The sequence below is a fragment of the Nicotiana tomentosiformis genome, chromosome 2 (genome assembly GCF_000390325.3).
Source record: "Nicotiana tomentosiformis chromosome 2, ASM39032v3, whole genome shotgun sequence".
NCBI classification, from domain to species: domain Eukaryota; kingdom Viridiplantae; phylum Streptophyta; class Magnoliopsida; order Solanales; family Solanaceae; genus Nicotiana; species Nicotiana tomentosiformis.
In genome coordinates this window covers 19429848-19451686 of record NC_090813.1, presented here as the reverse complement: position 1 = coordinate 19451686, position 21839 = coordinate 19429848, and the positions used below count along the sequence as shown (strand labels likewise).

The following is a 21839-nucleotide window of genomic DNA, read 5'->3' as shown; positions in this document are numbered from 1 at the left end:
AGGGTGTTTGAGGTTCAGAAAGAAAGGCAAGTTGAGCCCTAGGTATATCGGGCCTTTTAAGATTCTTGATAGGGTTGGAGATGTGGCTTACAGACTTGCACTACCACCTAGTCTCTCTGCAGTTCATCCAGTATTCTATGTTTCCATACTCCGGAAGTATCACGGCGATCCGTCTCATGTATTAGACTTCAGCTCAGTCCAGTTGGACAAGGACCTATCTTATGTTGAGGAGCCATTGGCCATTTTGGACAGGCATGTTCGAAAGTTGAGGTCAAAGAATATCGCTTCAGTGTAGGTTCAGTAGAGGGGTCATCCGGTCGAGAAAGCGACTTGGGAGACCGAGCAGGATATGCGCAGCAGTTATCTCCTTCAAACTTCGTCAGATTTTGTATATTGCCCCATCAATGTATTTTCAACGAATCGCAATAATACTCATTGAAAAAAATCTTTTTTGGCCTATATTTTTTGAATATTGTATATCATCGGTAAAATATTTTGATTATTTTTGATAGCATAACTAAAACAGCTAGTTGTCGATAAATAGTGTCTTTTTTTGGTACATCCTCTTAAGATTCCCTAATTCTTGTGTGCGTTAGTCCAATCTCTTTTTCTTACTCTTTATGAAGTGAAGAAGAAAACTTTTCCGAATAAATAAGAGACATTCCTTTTTGAGATAATACACTAGTTTTCTGGCATTCTCCAGGAAGTTTCTATTGACCCTTTGGTGATGAATATTGCCTTACCACGGCCTCTTATGGAAAGATCCACTGTATATGAAGAAAACCAGTAAGGATTCAGAGAAGACGGGGCAAAAACTGAGAAAGAAACAAAGTAAAAAGACAGATCCAACGTAACATGCAATACTATATATTATAGTAGGGTAATTAATTGCATACTACAAAAAAATTTATAGCTTGGCCCTCTAGGATACAATATTAGCCAACCAACAAGACATTTTAAGATTACTCTTTCCATGATCTGCCTTAATATCATTGTTTAGTTACTCATTTCTGGTTTCCTTACCCGCTCCATGTTACACTTTACGTGCCACGCATTCGGTCGTCGAGGCGGAGACAATATTTTAACTTTATATGTTCTGAATTTTAAAATGATGACTTTAAATATTAATAACTGGGTTTTAAATTCAATAGTTATACATATTTTATATTTTTTTATATTGTTTAAGCAAAACTTATTGGGTTGCATACGAGCTTTTAGCTCCGCCCCTTCATTCAGTGCATGCCTTTTTGTTTTTTACTTTGTTTCCCTTCAACAAATGAAGATTTCTGCTTTCTTTCATAATATTATGTTTATTTTCTTCTCACCTTTATATTCTCTTAATCACAAATTTCGCGAATTTTAATTGCTCCCACTTAAGGTACTTGAACTATTTATCTTGTCTCTTCTTTCTTCCAATACTTTGTTCGCATTGAAAGATAACTTCAAAAATTGAGAAACAATTTCTTAACGAGCGTTGAACTTGCAATTTTAGCATTTATTTGATTTTTTTTTCATGTAACTAAATATCGGTGTGAATCAAAAGAATTCTTCTGACCAGAGCAAATCAATTGAATTGATTTAAACAAAAAAATTTGACTTAGAAAGTACCACCTACTCATATCCTCTCCTCTAATTTTATACATTTATCTAAATCACAAATCATCAAGTTAAAACAAATAGTCAACAACTACAAGTTGTTGAAAAGAAAAAAAGAAAAACACAACCACCACATAATTTGTCAAAAGTGAAGTGACATCTAACAACCATTTCAAGGTGGGTTGAAAAGGCTAAAGTTATCTATAAATCAATGACTTTTTAACAAATATATACAATTCTTGATGCACGATGTACAAGGTCTCAAAGGAAAAAGACAAAAACAAACCCATACCCTCACCAACTTCAACCAATTTTTTTCTTTAATAAAAATCTTAGAAGTAGAAGCAGCCAATGCACTGCGCACATCCAAAAATAGAAAAGCAAATGTACTTTCATGATTGGTTACACAGTATCAAAGAGGATCATCCTAAGGTAGGAAAGTTGGTGAGAGATCTCATTCATCAACTATAATTTCATTTCATTTATTTGAATTTATATGGACATTTTTTCCTGCTTAAATCGTATTAAAGTCGTTTTTATCAGTAATAGAATATATAGGCGTTTGGATAATTCGAGTTAACATTAAAAAAAATTATTTGAAATTAAAGTTACTAAGATTTTGAAGCTGAAGTAGTAAAGTGAAAGTTTTGTGAATGGACAAAGCAATATTTAATTTAAATACACACCTCAACTTTAATTTAAAAGTTAAACTCCCTCTTCAACTTTGAATAATATTATTGTATTCTGAAAATTCTGAAAGTTGTGTAGGTAAGTTAAGCATGTACATTACATACGTATTATTTGATTTATTGTAAACATAAGAATAACCTTGATTTCATAAGAATTTAGTTATATGCATGGAAATGTAATGAATTTCTTACTCTATCAATATAATTAAGATTAGCACTTAATGTTATTAAATAGAGTTTCTTATTAGTCCATCCGTCTCAAATTATCTGTCGTGTTTTTCTTTTACACGTCCCTTAAGAAAATATTAAATAGAAAATGATTTTGATTATTTTACCCTTATTTATGTCTTAAGATATAATCTCTTTTCATTTAATACTTAATCATAATTAAGGTATTTGTAGTCTACAAGAACAATTAATATTAAGGGTAGAAAAGAATAAAAATAATTAATTTACTCTTGAATTTATAAAATGAGAGATAAGAGTTTTCGAAATCACGGAGTACTTTCTTAATTCCTTTTAAATGATTCAATTTTATATTCCTTATTTAGTAAATTAATACAATCGCTAATCAGATCCGAGGTCCCACTTGGGTTGGTTGGTAAAAACTCCTATGGGAAAGTGAGAAGAAATAGAGCGAGTCATTGGTGGCACGCCACTTTTTTCTCCTATAATTCAGCTTCTATATATACTTCCCCTAAAACTTCACAACTCTGCCCATACACAAATAAGCATCTCTCTTTCTCTTTTCTCTCATTTCTTCTTCAATCTTTCCACAGATCTAGAGTTTTTTTTTTCCATTTAAAGGTCAGTATTTTTCAAATATATTACGCTGAATTACTATTCCATTCTTTATTTTTTTGTTTCATTAGATTTAAATCTGGTATATATTCTGCATGCATCTATGACTTTTCATAGATTTCAGTTAAATCATCATTTCTGCTGTTGATGTTTTTGTTTGATTTATTTCAAAGCGATGTTTTGATGTTATTCATATGTTTGTTACGTTATTTTCTGCTATCGCTCGACGTAGTACTTAGATCTCGTTAGTAAAGCGGAAAACTTTTGTTAATTTTTATGATTTTTGACTTTTTAGCTGCTAAAATTAACTGTAATTGTCATACTATGTTACTCGGATCTCATTGCTAAACTGGTTTGTACAGTACATTGAGTTGGATCCTGTTACAAATATGACTTTTTGGCCAATGGATTTGGTTAATTCGGTGCAAATGATGGCAAATGAAGAATTGTTAATGAAATACGTTATATCATGAGCTTAAAATGAAATCATTCCAATTTTTCTTGGATATTGGGAGCTTAGATCAAGTAAATCAACCTGTCTTTGAAAAAATTTAAAGCAATGAAAACGGGGCAGAAGACATGTTGTTGATCTGAACTTCAATATTCATCATTTTATTCCACAAAGTGTAGTTCTCTTTTCCTTAATTAGACATTGTCAATGAGAATTCATATAGCCGACCCTAACTTGTTTTGAATTGAGGTGTAATAGTAGTTGTTTAGATATGTCCCCTTAAGTTGATGGAATTCTAATGTTTTGACATGTTTATGAGCAGCTTGCCTCATTTTCTCGTGAATTTCTTTTGAGATAGAAATGATGACATATTTTTTAATTTTATCAGCTAGACATGGAGACTTTCTTGTTCACCTCAGAATCAGTTAACGAAGGGCATCCCGACAAGCTTTGCGACCAGGTGTCAGATGCCATTCTTGACGCTTGCCTAGAACAAGATCCAGAGAGCAAGGTTGCATGTGAAACCTGCACAAAGACAAACATGGTCATGGTCTTTGGAGAGATAACAACCAAGGCCAAGGTGGACTATGAAAAGATAGTACGCGACACTTGCAGAGGCATTGGGTTCACCTCAGCTGATGTTGGCCTTGATGCTGACCACTGCAAAGTCCTTGTCAACATTGAGCAGCAGAGCCCTGATATTGCCCAAGGAGTCCATGGTCATCTTACCAAGAAACCGGAAGAAATTGGAGCTGGTGACCAAGGTCACATGTTTGGCTATGCCACAGATGAAACTCCTGAACTCATGCCTCTTACCCATGTTTTGGCTACTCAGCTTGGTGCCAAGCTTACCGAAGTGAGGAAGAACAAGACTTGCCCATGGCTCAGACCGGATGGCAAGACACAAGTTACAGTTGAGTACAAGAATGACAATGGTGCCATGGTTCCTATTAGAGTTCACACCGTTCTCATCTCAACTCAACATGATGAAGGTGTCACAAATGAGCAGATCGCCCAGGACTTGAAAGAACATGTGATCAAGCCCGTGATCCCAGCGAAGTACCTTGATGAGAACACCATCTTCCACCTCAACCCATCAGGTCGCTTTGTGATTGGTGGTCCACATGGAGATGCTGGACTCACTGGCAGGAAAATTATCATCGACACCTATGGAGGTTGGGGTGCTCACGGTGGAGGTGCCTTCTCAGGGAAAGATCCGACCAAGGTGGACAGGAGTGGTGCTTATATTGTGAGACAAGCAGCAAAGAGTGTGGTCGCAGCAGGACTTGCTCGCCGCTGCATTGTCCAGGTTTCTTATGCAATTGGTGTTGCTGAACCACTCTCCGTTTTTGTTGACACTTACAAAACCGGAACCATTCCAGACAAGGATATTTTGGCTCTGATCAAGGAGAACTTTGACTTCAGGCCTGGAATGATTGCAATTAACCTTGACTTGCTTAGAGGAGGTAACTTCAGGTACCAGAAGACTGCTGCTTATGGTCACTTTGGCCGTGATGAAGCTGATTTCACCTGGGAGACTGTCAAGGCCCTCAAGCCTAAAGCTTGAGAGACTTCCCCACTCACAACATAAACTACCAATTTTCTTGTACCTATTATTCTTGTTGCGGACCAATAAACAAGCTTCATTTAGTATATTGATACCCCTACTCTTACATTTAAGGCGCTATTGAGTGGAGGGAGACTGAGTAAGTGTCTTCACACTTTCGAGGATTCTAAGAGCTCTGCTGGTTGATCCTGTTGATTTCTTTTCTTGTTTTTGCAGTACTTAATTTCAAAGTGACCTCCGAAATTTATTTCTGATGTCCCCGTATACAAACAAGTTCTTTTGTCTTCTTTTGTCATTGTGTTCATTTATCTAATGAGAAATGCAGTATGTTGAACTATTGGTTCTGCCTTCTTTCTTTAGATATACCAGTTAAGTTATCTTACTCTATATTTTCAAACGGGATATAGTTTTTCTTCTTTTAAATAGTATGTTAGCTTTCCAAGATTTTCTAGCAGTGGAGTTCTATGTGCAGAAGCATCAAGGGTTGTTATAATAAGCAACAATCCTAAAAGCTGGTAGTTTACATTTGAAAGTTATGAGAGGAAGTATATTAAACTCTTAAAGTTGCAATAGCATAAGCAAAACCATTAAAATCAAAATGGTATCATGAAGTTATGAATCATCATCATCGTTATTGTCTTATTTATTGCAAATTCTAGATTGTAAACATTCTATCCTCTCTGGGTTCTTCACTTGAGAAGGCAAAAACACTCGTAAAAGGAAGGTACTTTCTACTAATAGTTCGTACGTTAAAGTTGTATACAAAATAACATATTTTGAAGATACAATCTCTATTAGGTTTAATTCATTATTCGGTGAAAGATCTCCAGTGAGAATCTGACAATGTTTGATAGAACTTTTTTGTTCCCCAGTTATATGCATTGGAAGAGTAATTTCGCAGCTGAATCTGTTTGAATTATGCAGTTAACTGTCATGATTGTGATAAATGATAAATGCTGCGTCAAACAATAAATTTGGATGTCAAAAATTGAATCTGCGTCATCTGAGATTGGTAAATCTCACCATTTCCAAAGCTCACACTTTATTGAATGACATGTTGAAGCCTATTTTTCAGTACATGAGGCCAAATTTGTAAATCTCTTTCGAGTCTTTCTGTTTTCGTCTTATGCATTCTCTGGGATATGGGGTCTGGATTTGAATGATAGCAGACAGTACGAAAGTATTTTATGCCATTTGAGATTTTTGGTATTCTTATCTCAACTTTGATAGTTGAACTTAAATGGAGAGACATGATAAGTAAAAATTCAATATAGCCGACCTCAATTTATTTGGAACCGGAGCGCAGCTGTTGTTTATCTCAACTTGACACTATGCCATGTGAGTGTACACTTTGGTAGAGGATAAGTCCACTTCAAAAGTTCGAATCACTATCAAAAGTAAAAAAGATTGCAGCATGTAAGTTATAGAAGACTAGAAAAGAGAACTAAGAAATAAATGATAGAATATAGACTGCTAGATTTATTCTTGTAATTGGCATCTGCCCCGACATTAGGGCAATTGAAAGTAGAAATGTGGCAAAGAGATGAGCTCGCTTGAAATGATATTTTTTATTGATTGTTAATAGTAAGGATAAATTTAGACGAGAAGTATAACGAAAGTTAATAACAAGGGTAAATTTGATTTTTTTTTCCCCTTTTATGAATGAGCAAAGACCCTCAAGTCTCTCTTTCAGAAGCAGGTAGCAATCTATGTCCAGAGACAACTCAAACTTTGCCATCTTTTCATTTTTTTAACCAAGATGCTGAGAGAGCTATAAATCTCCACTCGATAAAACGTATATATTGCCGTTAACCATACCAACAAAAAGTCGAAATATAAGAAATATTGGGTCCGAATACAGCTGCAATTAAGATCTCAGCAGTTTCAATACACCTATTCAACAGAAGAGAAGCCTGTATCTGCCGACCCTAAAGATTGCCTTGCCTAAGTTACCACTACTTGCCAGAAAAAAGATTTGCTTCTAACTGTGTCTTGATATGGTGATTATTCCAATAGAGTCACATTGTACTGAATATTGAAATGTCGCTCCTGCTTTCTTTGTCATGTCCATTCTCCTCAATTGTACATAGAATTTAGAACCCTTTCCCTTTGGCGGCTCCACGTATCGCCTTCAGGAATGTGGAAGTCCCCATGGTCACTCAATTTGAGAGAATGCACCAGAGAGAAAATTCTGGCACAATGATTGAGAAGCTGTTTCTATTCTTGTCAGATCCTACAGGAATACAGAAAAAAACTACTGAACTTGATGGAGAAATATAATGCTTCAAAATCAAGTGACATCTCCAGTAAAAATTCTTACCTTTCCTTCAAATCTAATTATAAGAGGTCCTTTTCTTGATCCCCGATAACCTCCTTCATATCAGAGGAAATAAGAATGATTTAATATGTTAAAGAAAAGGAAGGAAAAAGGAAAAAAAGTGGGAATAAGTGGTGGGCTATACAAGTCATTAATCTTGTAAATGATATGAAGAAATTACCAATGTTCATATCAGGATATTGAAGGCAAACCTTTGATAGAGGTTGAGCAATTTCAACCTGCAACTCATGGGAAGCAAGTTGTAATTGATAATTTGCAGAGACAATATGTTAGTAACTAAAACAAGTTAACAGGAGAGAATTTGATAAGACACATCATAAAACTCACTTAAAAGTGGAAACAAGACTATAGAATCGATAAGATTGCACCCCATAGTTTTAGAAGGTAACCTATACGTTTTCCAAATCGAGGAAGTAAAATACTATACAGAATATTGTTGACTATGTGACATAAGGATCAGAAGCTCGCTGTGATGATGACTATCTGGGTATAGTCACTCTGATCTGATGCCTTTTTGGCTGCAAGAATTCCTTCCCAATGCTTCATTCACTTGATTTGTGAGTCATAATTGCTCTGACAAGGGTTGTACCGGATTTCTCACTCCACTACTATTAGGCACATCTAGAACTAGGACACAAGTGACAAGTGATGAAATATCCTTTTTGTCAGTAAGGACAAACCTTTTCAGGAGAATGTTAAAGCATAATTTTGGTAAAACAAGGATAAGAGTTCCTATAAAATGGCTCACAAGCAACTGGATCGAGCTGCTCAAGTATCTTTTAATGAAAGAAACATGAAGTTCTACCACCCCAGGAGTTTAGAAGAAACGAAACTTGAAAGGTCACTTAGTAATGCATCTGGATAAAGAGTTTAAGAGATGCATATGAATAATATGATACATCAATCAACTACTCCTCGATCTCAAACTCGTTAGGCTTAAGGATATATATTGATAAGTAAGAAACCTTGATTTCTGCAATTACAGAGGACCGGAAAGATCATACATCAATAAGCAAAGGAATCCAATAAGGAAAACACAGAAAATTTAAGAAAGGGTCCACGGAACTCACATCGGAAAGAGTTGTTGCCAAGCATTTTGAAACAAATGGTGCCATCAATACCAGGTCAGCATTTGATTTTGCTGATTCAATCAGACAATCCCATTGCAGGTCCAGCTCAGCAACATTTGTGGCAGTGAGAACGATCACGTTACCACACTTGATCTACAAAAGAGAACACACATGCTCAAAATAAAAGGTCAACCTTCAACTTCATAGGTATCTTAAACTCACACATCAAAGAGAAACTAGATGAATATAATACTAAGACATAGCTCCATGTAATCAAAAGAATGAATATAAGAGAGAAATGAGAATAGGAGAAGGAAATGAGGCAAAAATAAAGCTGAGTTCACTATAAGTGATCTGTTACTTCCGAGTAATTATGCGCACAGACAATTCAGGAAAAATAGAATAACTTAATAGCGCTATGTAAGAACATTCAAAATGACTTTCACACAGTACAGATCCATTCTTTCCACTTCCTAAAATCATCAGAGCTCGAAGCCACCGACTCTTTCTCCATTTCTTTTTATATAAAGTTATCTATTTTGAACTTGAAAGGCCAATGAAACAGTAGCTATGCCAGGGATAGTTTTGGTAAAACAGAAGTACTGCAACAGTCATTAGAGGTATCAAGAATAAAAACATACCTCAACCAAAGAGCAAAAGCAAGTATAAGAGAAAATAATTTGCAGAGGGTGAAAATGAAGAAATTTTTCTTCATGACAAACAAGAGAATGCTAGAGTCCACTGGTTTACTAATAGGACTTCAGGTAATGCCCAATTCACAGTACACAGTGGAGGATTGATCCATTGATAGATACCTAAGATATATGTCGACAAAAAAATGTATAGACCAAAAGAAAAGACCATCACAGCATACATACAAAAACCAACATCTAAAATAAATTCGCTTTTCCTTTATGGATAAGTGGACCATGGTTTCAAACTGGACATGAAGATTTTTATTACTATATGATAAAAACTCGGGAAACATGGATCGCTTGAGAATAAAATCCAATAACGTTACGCAGTCTACACATAAGGAGGGAATCAAATTAGAGAAGAAAATAATCATAATAACCATAAATTCTTGGATAATGCCTCCACATACCAAAGGCACAGGCAGCTGTTCATGATGCAATAATTCTGTAATACCCTCAGGCAACTGTGCCATCTGCAATAGGACAGGAAACAATAATTTAATTCTAAGTTTCTAACAGGCAGAGAAGCTCTAATTGTTTTGAATGTTAGAAATCATAAATTTAATGACATTTGAAAAATATAAATAACACCTTCTCCCTGATACTTATATATTATTTTAGTGTCTGATTTATTGCACTATTTTCTACCTTTCAGAGTCAGATTATCTTGTACATTAGCTACACTATGGTGCATGATACGTTTATCTTGTGCAGTATATATTATCGACTCAGTCCATGTGATTTCATTCCCCCAGCAGATAAACAAGAAATGAATTTGCAAAGACTGATTCACCCTGTAGCACTAAGAGAACTAGTTTTCCTGTATTCTCCTTCTTCAGCTGGTATTAGACATTAAATCATTTTTTTAAGTTGCTAGGGTCCTCCAATGTTTAGCGTTTTGTCTATAAAGACAATACGGAATAGGCTCAACATTTCAATCATCAACAAATGAAGATGCAGAAATGCAATTTCTGAAGTTCAAGGAAGAACAATAACACTTCTGGTCTAGTGAACCCAAGGAGCTCCAGTGTTTCCTTTTCAATCAACACCGAACCCAAAGTAAGGAGCTTTTCTGCCAAATTTCTTAATTTCTATCAACAGGTAAAAACTCAAAATCGAATTTCTCGTCACGCTCTTTAATTACCATAGGTACTACAGAAACTATTGCTATTCTTGTCCACTCTTGCATATATATGTGTAATGAAAACTTCAGGCCCAGCGGAATTTAGGAATGACTATGGTTTAACCTCGTTCTTGTCGCCGGTGCATTTCTCATCAATCAGGTGCCTTAGATGTTCTTCAAATTCTTCATCAGGAGCCTGCAAAATGAACTTATGAGAAGATTAGAGACACTGATACATTACTCCAAAGTGGAGTATTAAAATAACAGTTTTAAAAGAATGTTCCATCAGCAGCATGACTTGGAAAAGACTGTTGCATCTTTCAGATATGTTGGACATGACCCAGGGATAGCACATTTCAAAAGAAGTTTGTGGATTTGTTTATATTTAATACACATTCTATGCATTTTATATATTTATAAACCAGAAAAGAAAACTGTATACAAAAAGCTAGTCAGATATTATACATTATTAAACATAATTATGGAATCAGACATCTAGGTAACTTTATCTTGGTAAATTAGTAACAAGATTTCTTCCATCCATCTCTTTGTCGTATTTTTTTTTTCATCTCAATTTAATGATGGTAACTTGACCTTCCAGCCCAAAAGAAAAGAAATAAAAGTAACAAATTGCAGCTTCAAATATGCGCTTTATTATATGCACAAATAGACACTAAATCCCAAAGGTAAAAGAAAAACATAAAACAAAACCGATGGGGCATCTGATGCACATTCCACCAAGCGTGTGACATGTGCCATGTCAGACAAAGACATGGAAAAATATAAGTATAGCAGAGAGAGCTTTCAGGTAATATCTTACTAGCAATACAAATTTGTGAAGCCTGCTGAAAGGGATGATTTATTTGAAAGCTATTTTCACGAAGTCATGCAACATGAAATAGCAGAAGAATCCAGTAAATCTATATTACGTACCATGCGAACACCAAAAGCTTTTGCAACTCCTGCTACTGTGACATCCGAATGCAATGGACCCACCCCACCATATATAAATACCTGTAGAGAGATCAATTTCGGAATAGATATGTCAACACAGGTGGACAGAACTCTACCTCTCGCGCACTCACACATATAACAGACTGGTGCATATATATCAAATAAGCCCTATAGAAGCAATGAAACAATTAAATAAATGCATCCATGCAGTAGAAAAACATTTACCATGTCGTCCGTCGACTTCCGCCTCTCAACTTCCTCGGCCACAGAATCTATCTAAATATGAAAAGAATGTTATCAGAACAAAAGCTAGCATAAAGTTCCTCTTATAAATGCAAGGTCCATCAAAGATTTAAGTATCAAGGTGGGAAATTGAGCAGAAACTGACTTCAACTTAATGGGACTTATCAAGATGAAGAAACATTGTAAAATGGGACCTCAACTACTGTAAAATGTTTGCAGTAGTGAGGAAGTTGAAAGCACTAAAGAGGAAGCTGAAAGCCTTGAACTCTCAGGCTTTTCATAATATTGTTACTGAAGCAAATGAGAACAGGATAATACTAAAGTAGGCACAAGTCCAACTTCATAGGTGCCCATCCAATCTAGAGTATCAACAAGCAGAAAGTGCAGCTTATCACAGGTTTAGGAAATCTTCATCTCTAGCTGAAATGTACTTACAACAAAGAAGCAAGGCAACATGGATTAAGTTGGGTGATGATAACACCAGTTACTTTTACTCAGTCATCAAGCATCGGAAGCTAAAGCAAGCAACTACACAGCTTAGAGACAGTAGTGGTAATTGGCAAACTGACCCTGATACCATAGCTGGAATGTTTGTTGATTATTATGAAGACCTACTAGGGAGGAAACCAAATGGTAGGATACATGCAGTAAGAGGGATCCTAGACAATGGTCCACTGCTCTTAGTGACTCAACAACTGGAGATAATGAAGCCATTTACTGAGAAAGAAGTTAAACATGCTATGTTTCAAATTGACAGCAATTAGAGCCCTGGTCCGGATGGCTATGGGAGTGGATTCTATAAATCAGCTTGGTCAATAATAGGAAGGGATGTCTCTGATGCTGTGTTGGAATTTTTCCAAACTGGGAAGATGTTGAGATAAATTAACTCAACTAATATAGCCCTAGTTCCTTAGGTGGAAGTACCAGAAAATGCAACTCAATATAGACCTATTACTTGCTGTAATGTCATCTATAAGAGCATTTCCAAAATGATTTGTGAGAGACTAAAACCAGCAGTGCATCATATAGTGTCAGCTAGCCAATCAGCTTTTGTACAGGGTAGGTCTATGATGCACAATGTGCTAATCTGCCATGACCTACTAAGGCACTACAACAGGAAAACATCTCCAAGATGCTTAATGAAGATAGATCTTAGGAAAGCTTACGACATGGTGAGCTGGGAATTTTTGGAGGAAGCATTGATAGGTTTTGGGTTCCCTAACAGATTCATACAATGGATTATGGTATGTGTGACTACCACTATGTTCACAGTAACGATAAATGGAGAGGGTCATGGCTACTTTGCAGGGAAGAGAGGATTGAGACAAGGAGATCCAATATCTCCCTTGTTATTTGTTTTAGTTATGGAATACCTCTCTAGAACTTTGAAGATTATCAGCAGGTTGCCTGATTTTAGATTCCATCCTATGTGCAAGGAGTTACAGCTGACACATCTCATCTTTGCAGATGATCTGGTGATTTTTTGTAAAGGTACTGAGAACTCAGTAAATAGAGTTATGGAAGCATTAGATCACTTCAGCAAAGTCTCAGGCCTGATTGCCAATATGGAAAAATCCAGCATGTTTCTAGTTGGAGTAGAAGAAGGAGTCAGGGACATGCTGTTAGCAAAAAAAGGATTTGCACTGGGCACATTTCCTATCAGGTACTTAGGTTTACCTCTATCACCAAGGAAATGGAACAAGATTGATTGCCAAATGCTGATAAGGAAGATCACACATAGGATAACTGTCACATACTCTAAGCAGTTGTCTTATGCAAGGAGATTACAAATTGTTAATGCAGTGCTCTTTTCTATACATAGTTTCTGGGGGGCTGTCTTTATTCTACCCCAAAGTGTGTTAAAAGAGGTGGATAAACTATGTAGAGAATATTTGTGGGGGAAGACTGAGGGACAGAAGAAAGTAGCATTGGTTGCATGGGAGAAAGTTTGCTGCCCAGAGAAACTAGGAGGTCTGAATGTGAAAGGCTGCAAAATATGGAACATGGCATCAGTAGGAAAGTTACTGTGGCAGTTGGTAATGAACAAAGAGTTCCTTTGGGTGAGATGGGTTCATGGTGTTTATATGAAAGCTGACCATAATATTTGGACACACAGTCGTCCTATGGATAGTAGTTGGTATTGGAGGAAGTTAAACTCCCTAAAAGTAGAGATGCAAGGATGGTATTCACAAGACAGATACATACTAACTTCAGGAGGTCGCTACTCTATAACCAACAGTTATCTTGCTATGATAAATCAGCAACCACGACTAGAAATAGCAGACTTGGTATGGACTGCTTTGGCTCTACCTCGCCACAGATTTGTCATGTGGTTGGCAATTCAAGGGAGACTACTTACCAAAGACAGACTAATAGGGATGCAAATCCCTGTGGAAAACATAAATTGCAGCTTGTGCGAAGAAGAGCAGCTGGAAACAAAGGAGCATTTGTTTGTCGACCGGGCTGGATCAAAGCAGTTAGACAAGAGATCAACCAGTGGATAGGACAGTCAGTACAGGAAGGAGATTTCAAGCTGATGCTGGAAATGATTAAAAGGAAACATTGGAAGCAGTTTAAAAAGAGGTGATAGCAGCAGTTAATGGAGCAGTGATATACCACACTTGGAGAGCTCGGAATTTTAAAATCTTTCAAGGAAAAAATGTAAATAGAATAGAGATAGTAACACAAATATAGAGGGAAATTACAGAAAGAGTAGAACATATGAGGATGTCAAAGAAAGCTTATAGGTGTAGGAGTTTTGTCCAACGGCTACTATGTAATTAGATATTGGTGAGTTGGGGGCCTCGAACTGTGGACAGATTAAGGTTGCCTTATAAGTGTAATTGTTTTGATGTTAATGGTAATTTTACATTGTTACCAAAAAAAAAAAGATGAAGAAACATGATGCTGCTCCAGGAAAGTAACACGACAGACCTTTCTACCTAGAAGTTGGCTCGGATATGGTCGAGAGAATATTTCAATTGCTAGGAGATCATGAAGCTTGTTACAAAGATTCAAAGCTTTTCTTTATCATTTTGGGAGTCACTCTATAAAGTTTATAACTCAATCTGCTTTGTAGTTGTTAGTTGATTTAAATGTGCATCAACTTGCAAGAATTTATTCCCTTTATTGTTTTGGCTGCAAGCTGGATTGCTGCAAAAGATGAAGAACGGAATGCAGGGCAAAAGGAAAAAAAAGGAAGAAAACAATCCAAAAAGAAAAAATGGAAGAATGGCTCACTTTTCTAGTATCTATCAGAAACGCAACTTCCAATGGAAAATTAATGTCAAGCTCATGCTTACCACATAAGTTGAAAAAGAAGCAAAAATTACACAAGTTGTTAAGTCATAACATATTACTCACGTCATTTCGAGTCACAGCAAGCAGCGATACAGCCCAACCAATGGAATGGAGCTTTCTACACAACAAAGACCACAACTTGTCCTCTACAGTGCCAAACCTGAGCTATGGAACCAAGATAAACATACCTGATAAGCAAGCAACTACAAATAGGCAAATAGCAGAATACCATAGTAAGGGTCATAGCACATGTAAATATTTATTTGGTACCAATTTCTCTGCCAAAGATATACTATGTGCAAACTGAAAGATTTTGTTTATTGCATTACATATCTACTTTGACAAATGGAATCAAAAGAATTGAGGAAGCCTCTCCATGTTCAGCTGATCTCCTAATATACCTCAAAATTTGTTTAAATAACATGTCAACTAGACTCTATCACATGCCTGCCCTCACAGTGTAACTATCCTCATAAACTACCAAAAATATTCCACACAAATAAAGGATGGGAAACCTCCCAAATGAGTCTTGTGAAAATGAAAGGGCACTGCTGTTTATACACCAAAATAACCTCCTTGATGCCTGTTCAATTCTCGATTGAAAGTTTAACCTAGAGAGGAAAAATTAGTTTGAAATAGAGGATAACTCATTCTCAAAGATACGTTATTAACACTAGATTCCAGATAACTAGATGCATATAGAAGTGATCCAAGTCCGGACATCCCAAATGATTCAGTTGTATCTAAAAACAACACAAGCATAATTCAAGTTGAATATCCAACAAGAAGAGAATCAGAAAGTAGAATATATGCTCCCGACAGATTGACTTGAACTTCTAAAGAAGAATACCGCGAAACATAAATCAAGAAGAGTTGTATAAGGAACTTATCAGAAAATAGATAAAAAAGAACAGATGTACTTGGGATAAGAGATTGGCTCAAAATGCACCATAACTCAGATATAATGACAAGAAGCCTCAGAAGAACATGTCACCATAATACAAGGAGCATCAGATTTAAAGGTGTAGAAACAATAACTTACAAAATTTCATCACCCACAGCTATGACTGAAGCAGTAAGCACACTATCGGAATTCAAATCCTTGAATTTAAGTCCATTGCTAATGGAAGATAATTGCTTCTTTGCCCTTCCAGCTCTTTCCAGCCTTCCATCAGGAAGTAAATAAGCTGGTTTAAACTTTTCTTCACTGTTGTTGCTGTTACTGATGCACAACAGTGCATTAGGAACAGTGTCATGAATGCTCCCTATTGAAGTATACCTATGAAATCAGTGAAATAGAATGTTCAAATAAATGCAGGTGCACCTCTATAAGTAAGATGGACTAGAAAAGAAAAAAGTTATTACTACCACTTCACATGAGTAAATATGTCATAGTTTTAGTATAAATCTCGAAAACAATGATAAAGGAAAGTGGTTCATCCTTTTCATGCAGCAGAATAAAGAACCAATATAAAAAAAATTGAAGCAACATAACAAAAAAGTTACCCCTGATCATAAAGGCTGCAGTACCGAACCTCGCATACCAAAAGGAAGGCCCATACATCTCTGCCATATCAAACTTAAGAGGTTAGTCATTTTGTTTGCCAAAACAAGCACAAGAATAGACAACTGCTTTTCAAAAGAAAAATAGCTAGATGAACATCTTCCATGGAAAAGTCAAATAAAACTCTGCCAAAGGTAAAACAGGAGATGCTGTTAACTGAAATGGGTGAGCTATAAAAGAAAATGCCTACAGTAGAACTACATGCAAAGAAATGAAACAATCCCTAAGAACTTGTTCTTTGTCTATTGCATGAGTCAGATTATATTGGCTCGGGTTTTCCCATTTATTGATTATTGGAAAGAAAAGGGCCTAAATGGAGCAAAATGGATAGTGAAGATTCACATAGCTGACCACAACAAGCTTGGATTAAGGTGTTGTTTGTTATTGTTGTTGAGTCGTTCCATTAAAATTGTCTACGTCCCTTCTTGGTGCTAGCAAAGAAGTGAAAACATAATTTTAACTCCTACTTAAAACTCTAAGGAGTCGTTTGGTAAGCGGACTAAGTTATCCCGGGATAATAATCCCTGGACTATTTTATCTCACCTAGGAGGTGGGATAATATAATCCCAAGTTTGATGGGATAAGGTGGTATATCCAATATTAAGTCTGGGATTAAATTTATACCATGTTTGGTTGATAGTATAAATTTATCTCTCCTGGGATAAATTTATACCATCAACCAAACATGGTATAAATTTAATCCCTTACCTTATCCCACCTTATCCCGCGTACCAAACGAACCCTAAGTAAAACTATAAAAGGCCAAGTATAGACCTTATTTTATCAGTAAAAGACACTACAATCATAAAGCTTGATTAATGCTCACCTAAATACAATAGCCAAAAAGACCATCATCACTCGCCATGAGCAATAACAGATGCAATATTGATAGTACGTTAAAGCATATATGGCAGTGCACACATGAAGTAATTTTTAACATAGTAAATCGTTTCTTTGACTTGAACTTTAACCTTTTTTATTCCCTGGACCTCACATTAAACTTTATATTCAAACAAAATAAATGCCAATTTCAAAAGCTAATCCAAGTAGTTTGAAATCCATCCCCATCCTCCCAGCTATGATTCAGAGGACCTTCTATGTTGATGCGTTTCATCAAAATAGCAGTTCTTTTATCCATAAATTTCTGAAAAATACTAATTTCCGCATTTAGGACATAATCTTAATATAACTCAAGCACTTTAGCATGTTTTGCAATTCCTTTTCCTTTAGCAAGTTCCTCTTTCTTTCTTTTTCCTTTCTCGTGATAACTGAGAAATCCCCTGTGAATTAGCTGGACCTAGCCCAATTGGCCCACACGTCCAAAACTCGCGGAAATATGGTCCTGCCCCGCTACACTGCTTCCAGTTAAATATCGGCTCCTTGTTAGAGGCAGGGTTTGAACTTGTGATGTGTGTTCTATCTACACATCTCGTGATGCGTCCTTACCACTGAAATCAAGCCTAGGGACCTATTATCCTTTAGCAATTTCTTGTTGGATTAATTGGTTTAAAATCCTAGATGCAGATGCAACCTTCGTTTTAATTCCTCGAACAAGTAAGTCTTAATGTTGATGCCGAATATCAAAGCATTCAAAAGCCACTGCTCCAGTACTCTCCAACTTTAGAGGCAATTATACATACTCCCACAGTAATACGATAAGAAGAATCGATATACGGAGGGTTTGTTAGGCAACATCCAACCTGTATGACCAATCCAAAATTGGATTCACCCTCATGAAAGCCGGCCACCCAGGTGAACTCGGCGAGAATTGCTCCTGGCCTACCTGATAGGCATGTAATATGCATCAGTCAGCCATATACCACATTTATCGAGATTTTGACAATCACCGAGCAGTTGGAAAAGTTTAATAGGAATTTCATTACCGCAGTAGGATCACCAATTCGGACACCAAGAAAAATAGCTCTAATTGGATTAGCCTTAAGCAGAGCCTCCAAACCTGATTTGAAGTCAAGGCGAATAATATCCATTTGCAAATTGTAACTGCTCAGAGAAGAAGGATCAGTTTAAATGATAATCAATGTAGTGGTGTCATTAGAGAGAATCAATCCTAATACGTTGTTCATATAGGAGGCACGAAAGACAAGTTATCATTTCTCACGTACGTGGCTGCAGTTTCATAAGTGAATGAATTGATTTCAGGGAAAGCAGACGCGCTCTCAAAATATATTGTCCGGATTGGAAATGTGTTTTCACCAACAACATCTTGTGAACAGCTTTCTTCAGCTCTATGCAAAAAATAGCCTGCTCTCAGTAGGTGAAGCAAAACCTGAATTGCAAAATCAAACATCACATATTTGGTTAAACACAACAGCAATAACTACTTGCCTCAAACCCAAACTAATTGGAGTCAGTTATATGAATTCTCTATACCCGTTCCACTCCATTTGAACGCTTTGAATTTCACTACTCAATAATTTGTCTTCGGAAATAATCTGCGATTATCTAGAACCAGAGATTCTCTAAATCTCTCACATATCCATACATTTTCGTACAGCGTCTAACCAAACTTAAAAGACTTCTTTCAAACACCAAATCTAATATGCATATTTGGTTAAACAACAAGGAAAAAGACTGAGAGTTTAGAGATGAGAAGCATGTAAGAAACTTACAGTAGAATCTTTCCCTCCATTGAAGCTCAATGCAACCTCTTGTATACTATTTAAGGGGTCGGGGTTACAAACAGAAGGGAAAAGGATGAGAAACACCAAACCAAGTACACCATATAAGAAAGTGCTAGTGACAACTACCAAATCAACTACTGTTCTTAGAATGATATTCCTTCTGTACCATTTTTTTCCATATTTTTTAAGTAGTTTCTCCAAAAAAGAATGACCGCTTTCTATAGAGGAAAATTGTGCCATTTCCAAAAGTTCAGATTAACAAATAATAATCAGCTACATATTATTGTATTCAATATTCTGAAGTATTATTTAGCATTGTACTACCATGGTTAATATAATAACTCATTGAAACTTTATTCTCTTAATTTCATGCAAAGTCACCTATTTACTGTTTGGACATCATGACATAGGGTTCTTAACTAAATAATGTGCTTTAAAATCATATGCACCACATACTACAAACTAAGGCATATAACATAAACTCACTGATTCTTCAGAAGTTCACTTGAGCACAATGCTACACTGAATCAATCAAGTCGTAGACAGACAACACTTCATCAAATACCATTAAATTAATGACAGAAATTAAAAAAACATTTGAAACTTTGTCCCTAATGACAGCCAGTTGACCTTTATTTACTACTAACACAAACACTCATATTTTCGAGTTTAAAGATGTAAACATCATTATTGTTCTTTTATGCTTAGACCATGTTTGTTTGTCTCATAAAACCTTAAGAGTGAAGTTCAAATTTCCAACTACAACTTACTTAAAAAGAACTAATAGCACCACACAAAAGCATGACAGTAAGCAATTAATGCAGTATTGACCTATTCCGTACTGGTAACAGATTATAATTCTCAAACTTCTATCCTTCCTTCCGCTCAGCAATCATTTATCAGATCGATTCGACTATAAAACTAATCTCCCAGTAAATACCTATATCCAACTAAATTATACCCATCACTTGAACTAGATTGCAATCAAGTATGCATGAAACTCTGCTCGGGTAGCAGAATATAAATTGCTGCTCTTGAGAATAGCAACATTTCTTCCTATTAGTCAATCAGTAGCTAGGAGGAGGAACCAATCTTACTAAAAGCATTCCTAGAAAGCCCTCTAGTTTGTCTGCTTCAAGCTTTCGACCTATGCAATTGTCCCAATTTACATGTTGAAATTGTAACTTAACAACGGGCCATTTTTAGGACATTTAGTATGGAGAAAAAAATTTCATAATGAAATCATTTTGTAGTGCTGGAAACTGGAAACTGTTTTCCAAGGAAAATATATTCCAACAAATATACCATGGTCTTACTTCATACTACCTTCTTTCAACCTACACTTGGATTTCATGTCTAACGCTCAAAACATATGACCAAAACGTTATCATCATTATCCTATCCTCCGCCATGTACAATTATCATGTGTCACCTAATTTTTACCCAACCAAACACTAGAAAATAACCCAGAAAAGATAACCTAAACTAAAATATGAAAACATGTTCCACATAGCTAACGCAAGTGGCTTAGGGCTAAGCCAGGAATTTTCCCAAGGGCGTTCAAACTTGAAAGAATTAAAAAAATCACCGACAAAGGGTGTTCAATATATGTTATATACCTTTATAACCTAATGTTTTACCTATATATACAGTGTTATTTTCCGACGAAGGGTGATCAATTACATAGTATAGCTTCGCCCCTGGCTAACGCACATATTGTTCTATATTCAAGTTTATCGACAAGCTAAGTATCATTATACAGTGCAACTAAGGAAAAATGTTGAAATCAATTCACATAGCAAGAAGAAGACCCTCAAAAAGACAAGAGGAAAAAGAGAAGCTTACGAATAAAGAGTGAGCGCTCTTTGAATAACGTATATTGCATTAGTATACTTTGTCTTCAATCTACTGTCCTCACATTCTCTAATTGCTTTATCAATCTCCATCTACTCTTCACAATAACTGAACCTTTCTGCACAGAAGCTAAAAACTAGACAACCCATATATCAATATCTCTGAATTTTTACAACTAAGCATGTATATCAATAGATAAATAAAAAGCCCTTCTTACACAGATTTATAGAAGAAAATGGATCTCTGCAGAAATAAATATACAACTAATACTTCCTCTGTCCCAATGTATTGGAGCTAAATCAACAAAGATTAGTTCGAATTTTTTAGTAAATTCTATGTACTTGGAAACTACAGAAAAATTATGTACCAATATGTTAAAACATACATTTTTACTGTCACCAACAAATGAGAAGAAAATTGAAAAGATGAAACTTTTTAACAGTGAAAATTTACCTGGAGTTCAAGGGCTCAATCAGAAAGGTGAATGGCTTTAAAAAAAAAACAGAAGAAAATTTGCTAGGTAGACACGAGGAAGATTTTGGTATTCATATCTAATTTTTTTTAAAGAGAAGTGGAAATGTGATTTTGCAATAGTGCAAGAAGCTTCTTTTTGATTGTCAGTCAAAGTCAAACAGTAGCCAGCAAGAAAGGTACGGATAACCGAATATAAGATTCTACCCATCTGGAACATGGATCGGCTAAAAATTTCTTTTATTGGAAAATGATAGGAGTAGTGTATAGCCGAAAAAATATAATTTATATATATATATATATATATATATATATATATATATATATATATATATATATATATCTATGTTATATATAAAAATTATACAAATTTTATACATATTTTCAGCTATCGAATATAAATAATTTCTTACGCATGCTAAAAATGAAAAAAGTTTATTTCTTTTTCTTTTTCTTTTTCCCAATTCAGTTCATATGATAA

The 21839-nt window shown here is 35.6% G+C and overlaps 2 protein-coding genes across 4 annotated transcripts; one reads left to right on the top strand and one right to left on the bottom strand.

The window, feature by feature from the left end:
• Positions 1 to 2937: 2937 nt before the first annotated feature.
• On the top strand, positions 2938 to 5441 carry LOC104092238 (S-adenosylmethionine synthase 2). 2 transcript variants are annotated; one of them, XM_009597772.4, is made up of 2 exons: positions 2938 to 3092; positions 3926 to 5441. In XM_009597772.4, exon 2 carries the CDS (start codon positions 3932 to 3934, stop codon positions 5102 to 5104), a length of 1173 nt encoding a protein of 390 aa, XP_009596067.1. In that variant the 5' UTR covers positions 2938 to 3092; positions 3926 to 3931; the 3' UTR covers positions 5105 to 5441. The 2 variants fall into 2 exon arrangements, with proteins under 2 accessions (XP_009596067.1, XP_070051159.1); XM_070195058.1 differs by having other exon boundaries at positions 2995 to 3092; positions 3930 to 5441.
• Positions 5442 to 6884: 1443 nt separating this feature from the next.
• Positions 6885 to 21491, bottom strand: LOC104092237 (uncharacterized). Of its 2 annotated transcripts, none has more exons than XM_009597769.4 (17): positions 21341 to 21491; positions 20879 to 21023; positions 19022 to 19067; positions 18515 to 18678; positions 18275 to 18392; positions 18092 to 18174; positions 16334 to 16393; positions 15870 to 16106; positions 14891 to 14987; positions 11510 to 11560; positions 11264 to 11344; positions 10455 to 10526; positions 9618 to 9680; positions 8513 to 8665; positions 7603 to 7660; positions 7425 to 7477; positions 6885 to 7337 (listed from the first exon to the last, which is right to left on the bottom strand). In XM_009597769.4, exons 2-17 carry the CDS (start codon positions 20977 to 20979, stop codon positions 7260 to 7262), a joined length of 1515 nt encoding a protein of 504 aa, XP_009596064.1. In that variant the 5' UTR covers positions 20980 to 21023; positions 21341 to 21491; the 3' UTR covers positions 6885 to 7259. The 2 variants fall into 2 exon arrangements, with proteins under 2 accessions (XP_009596064.1, XP_009596065.1); XM_009597770.4 differs by having other exon boundaries at positions 20879 to 21016; positions 21341 to 21483.
• Positions 21492 to 21839: the final 348 nt, after the last annotated feature.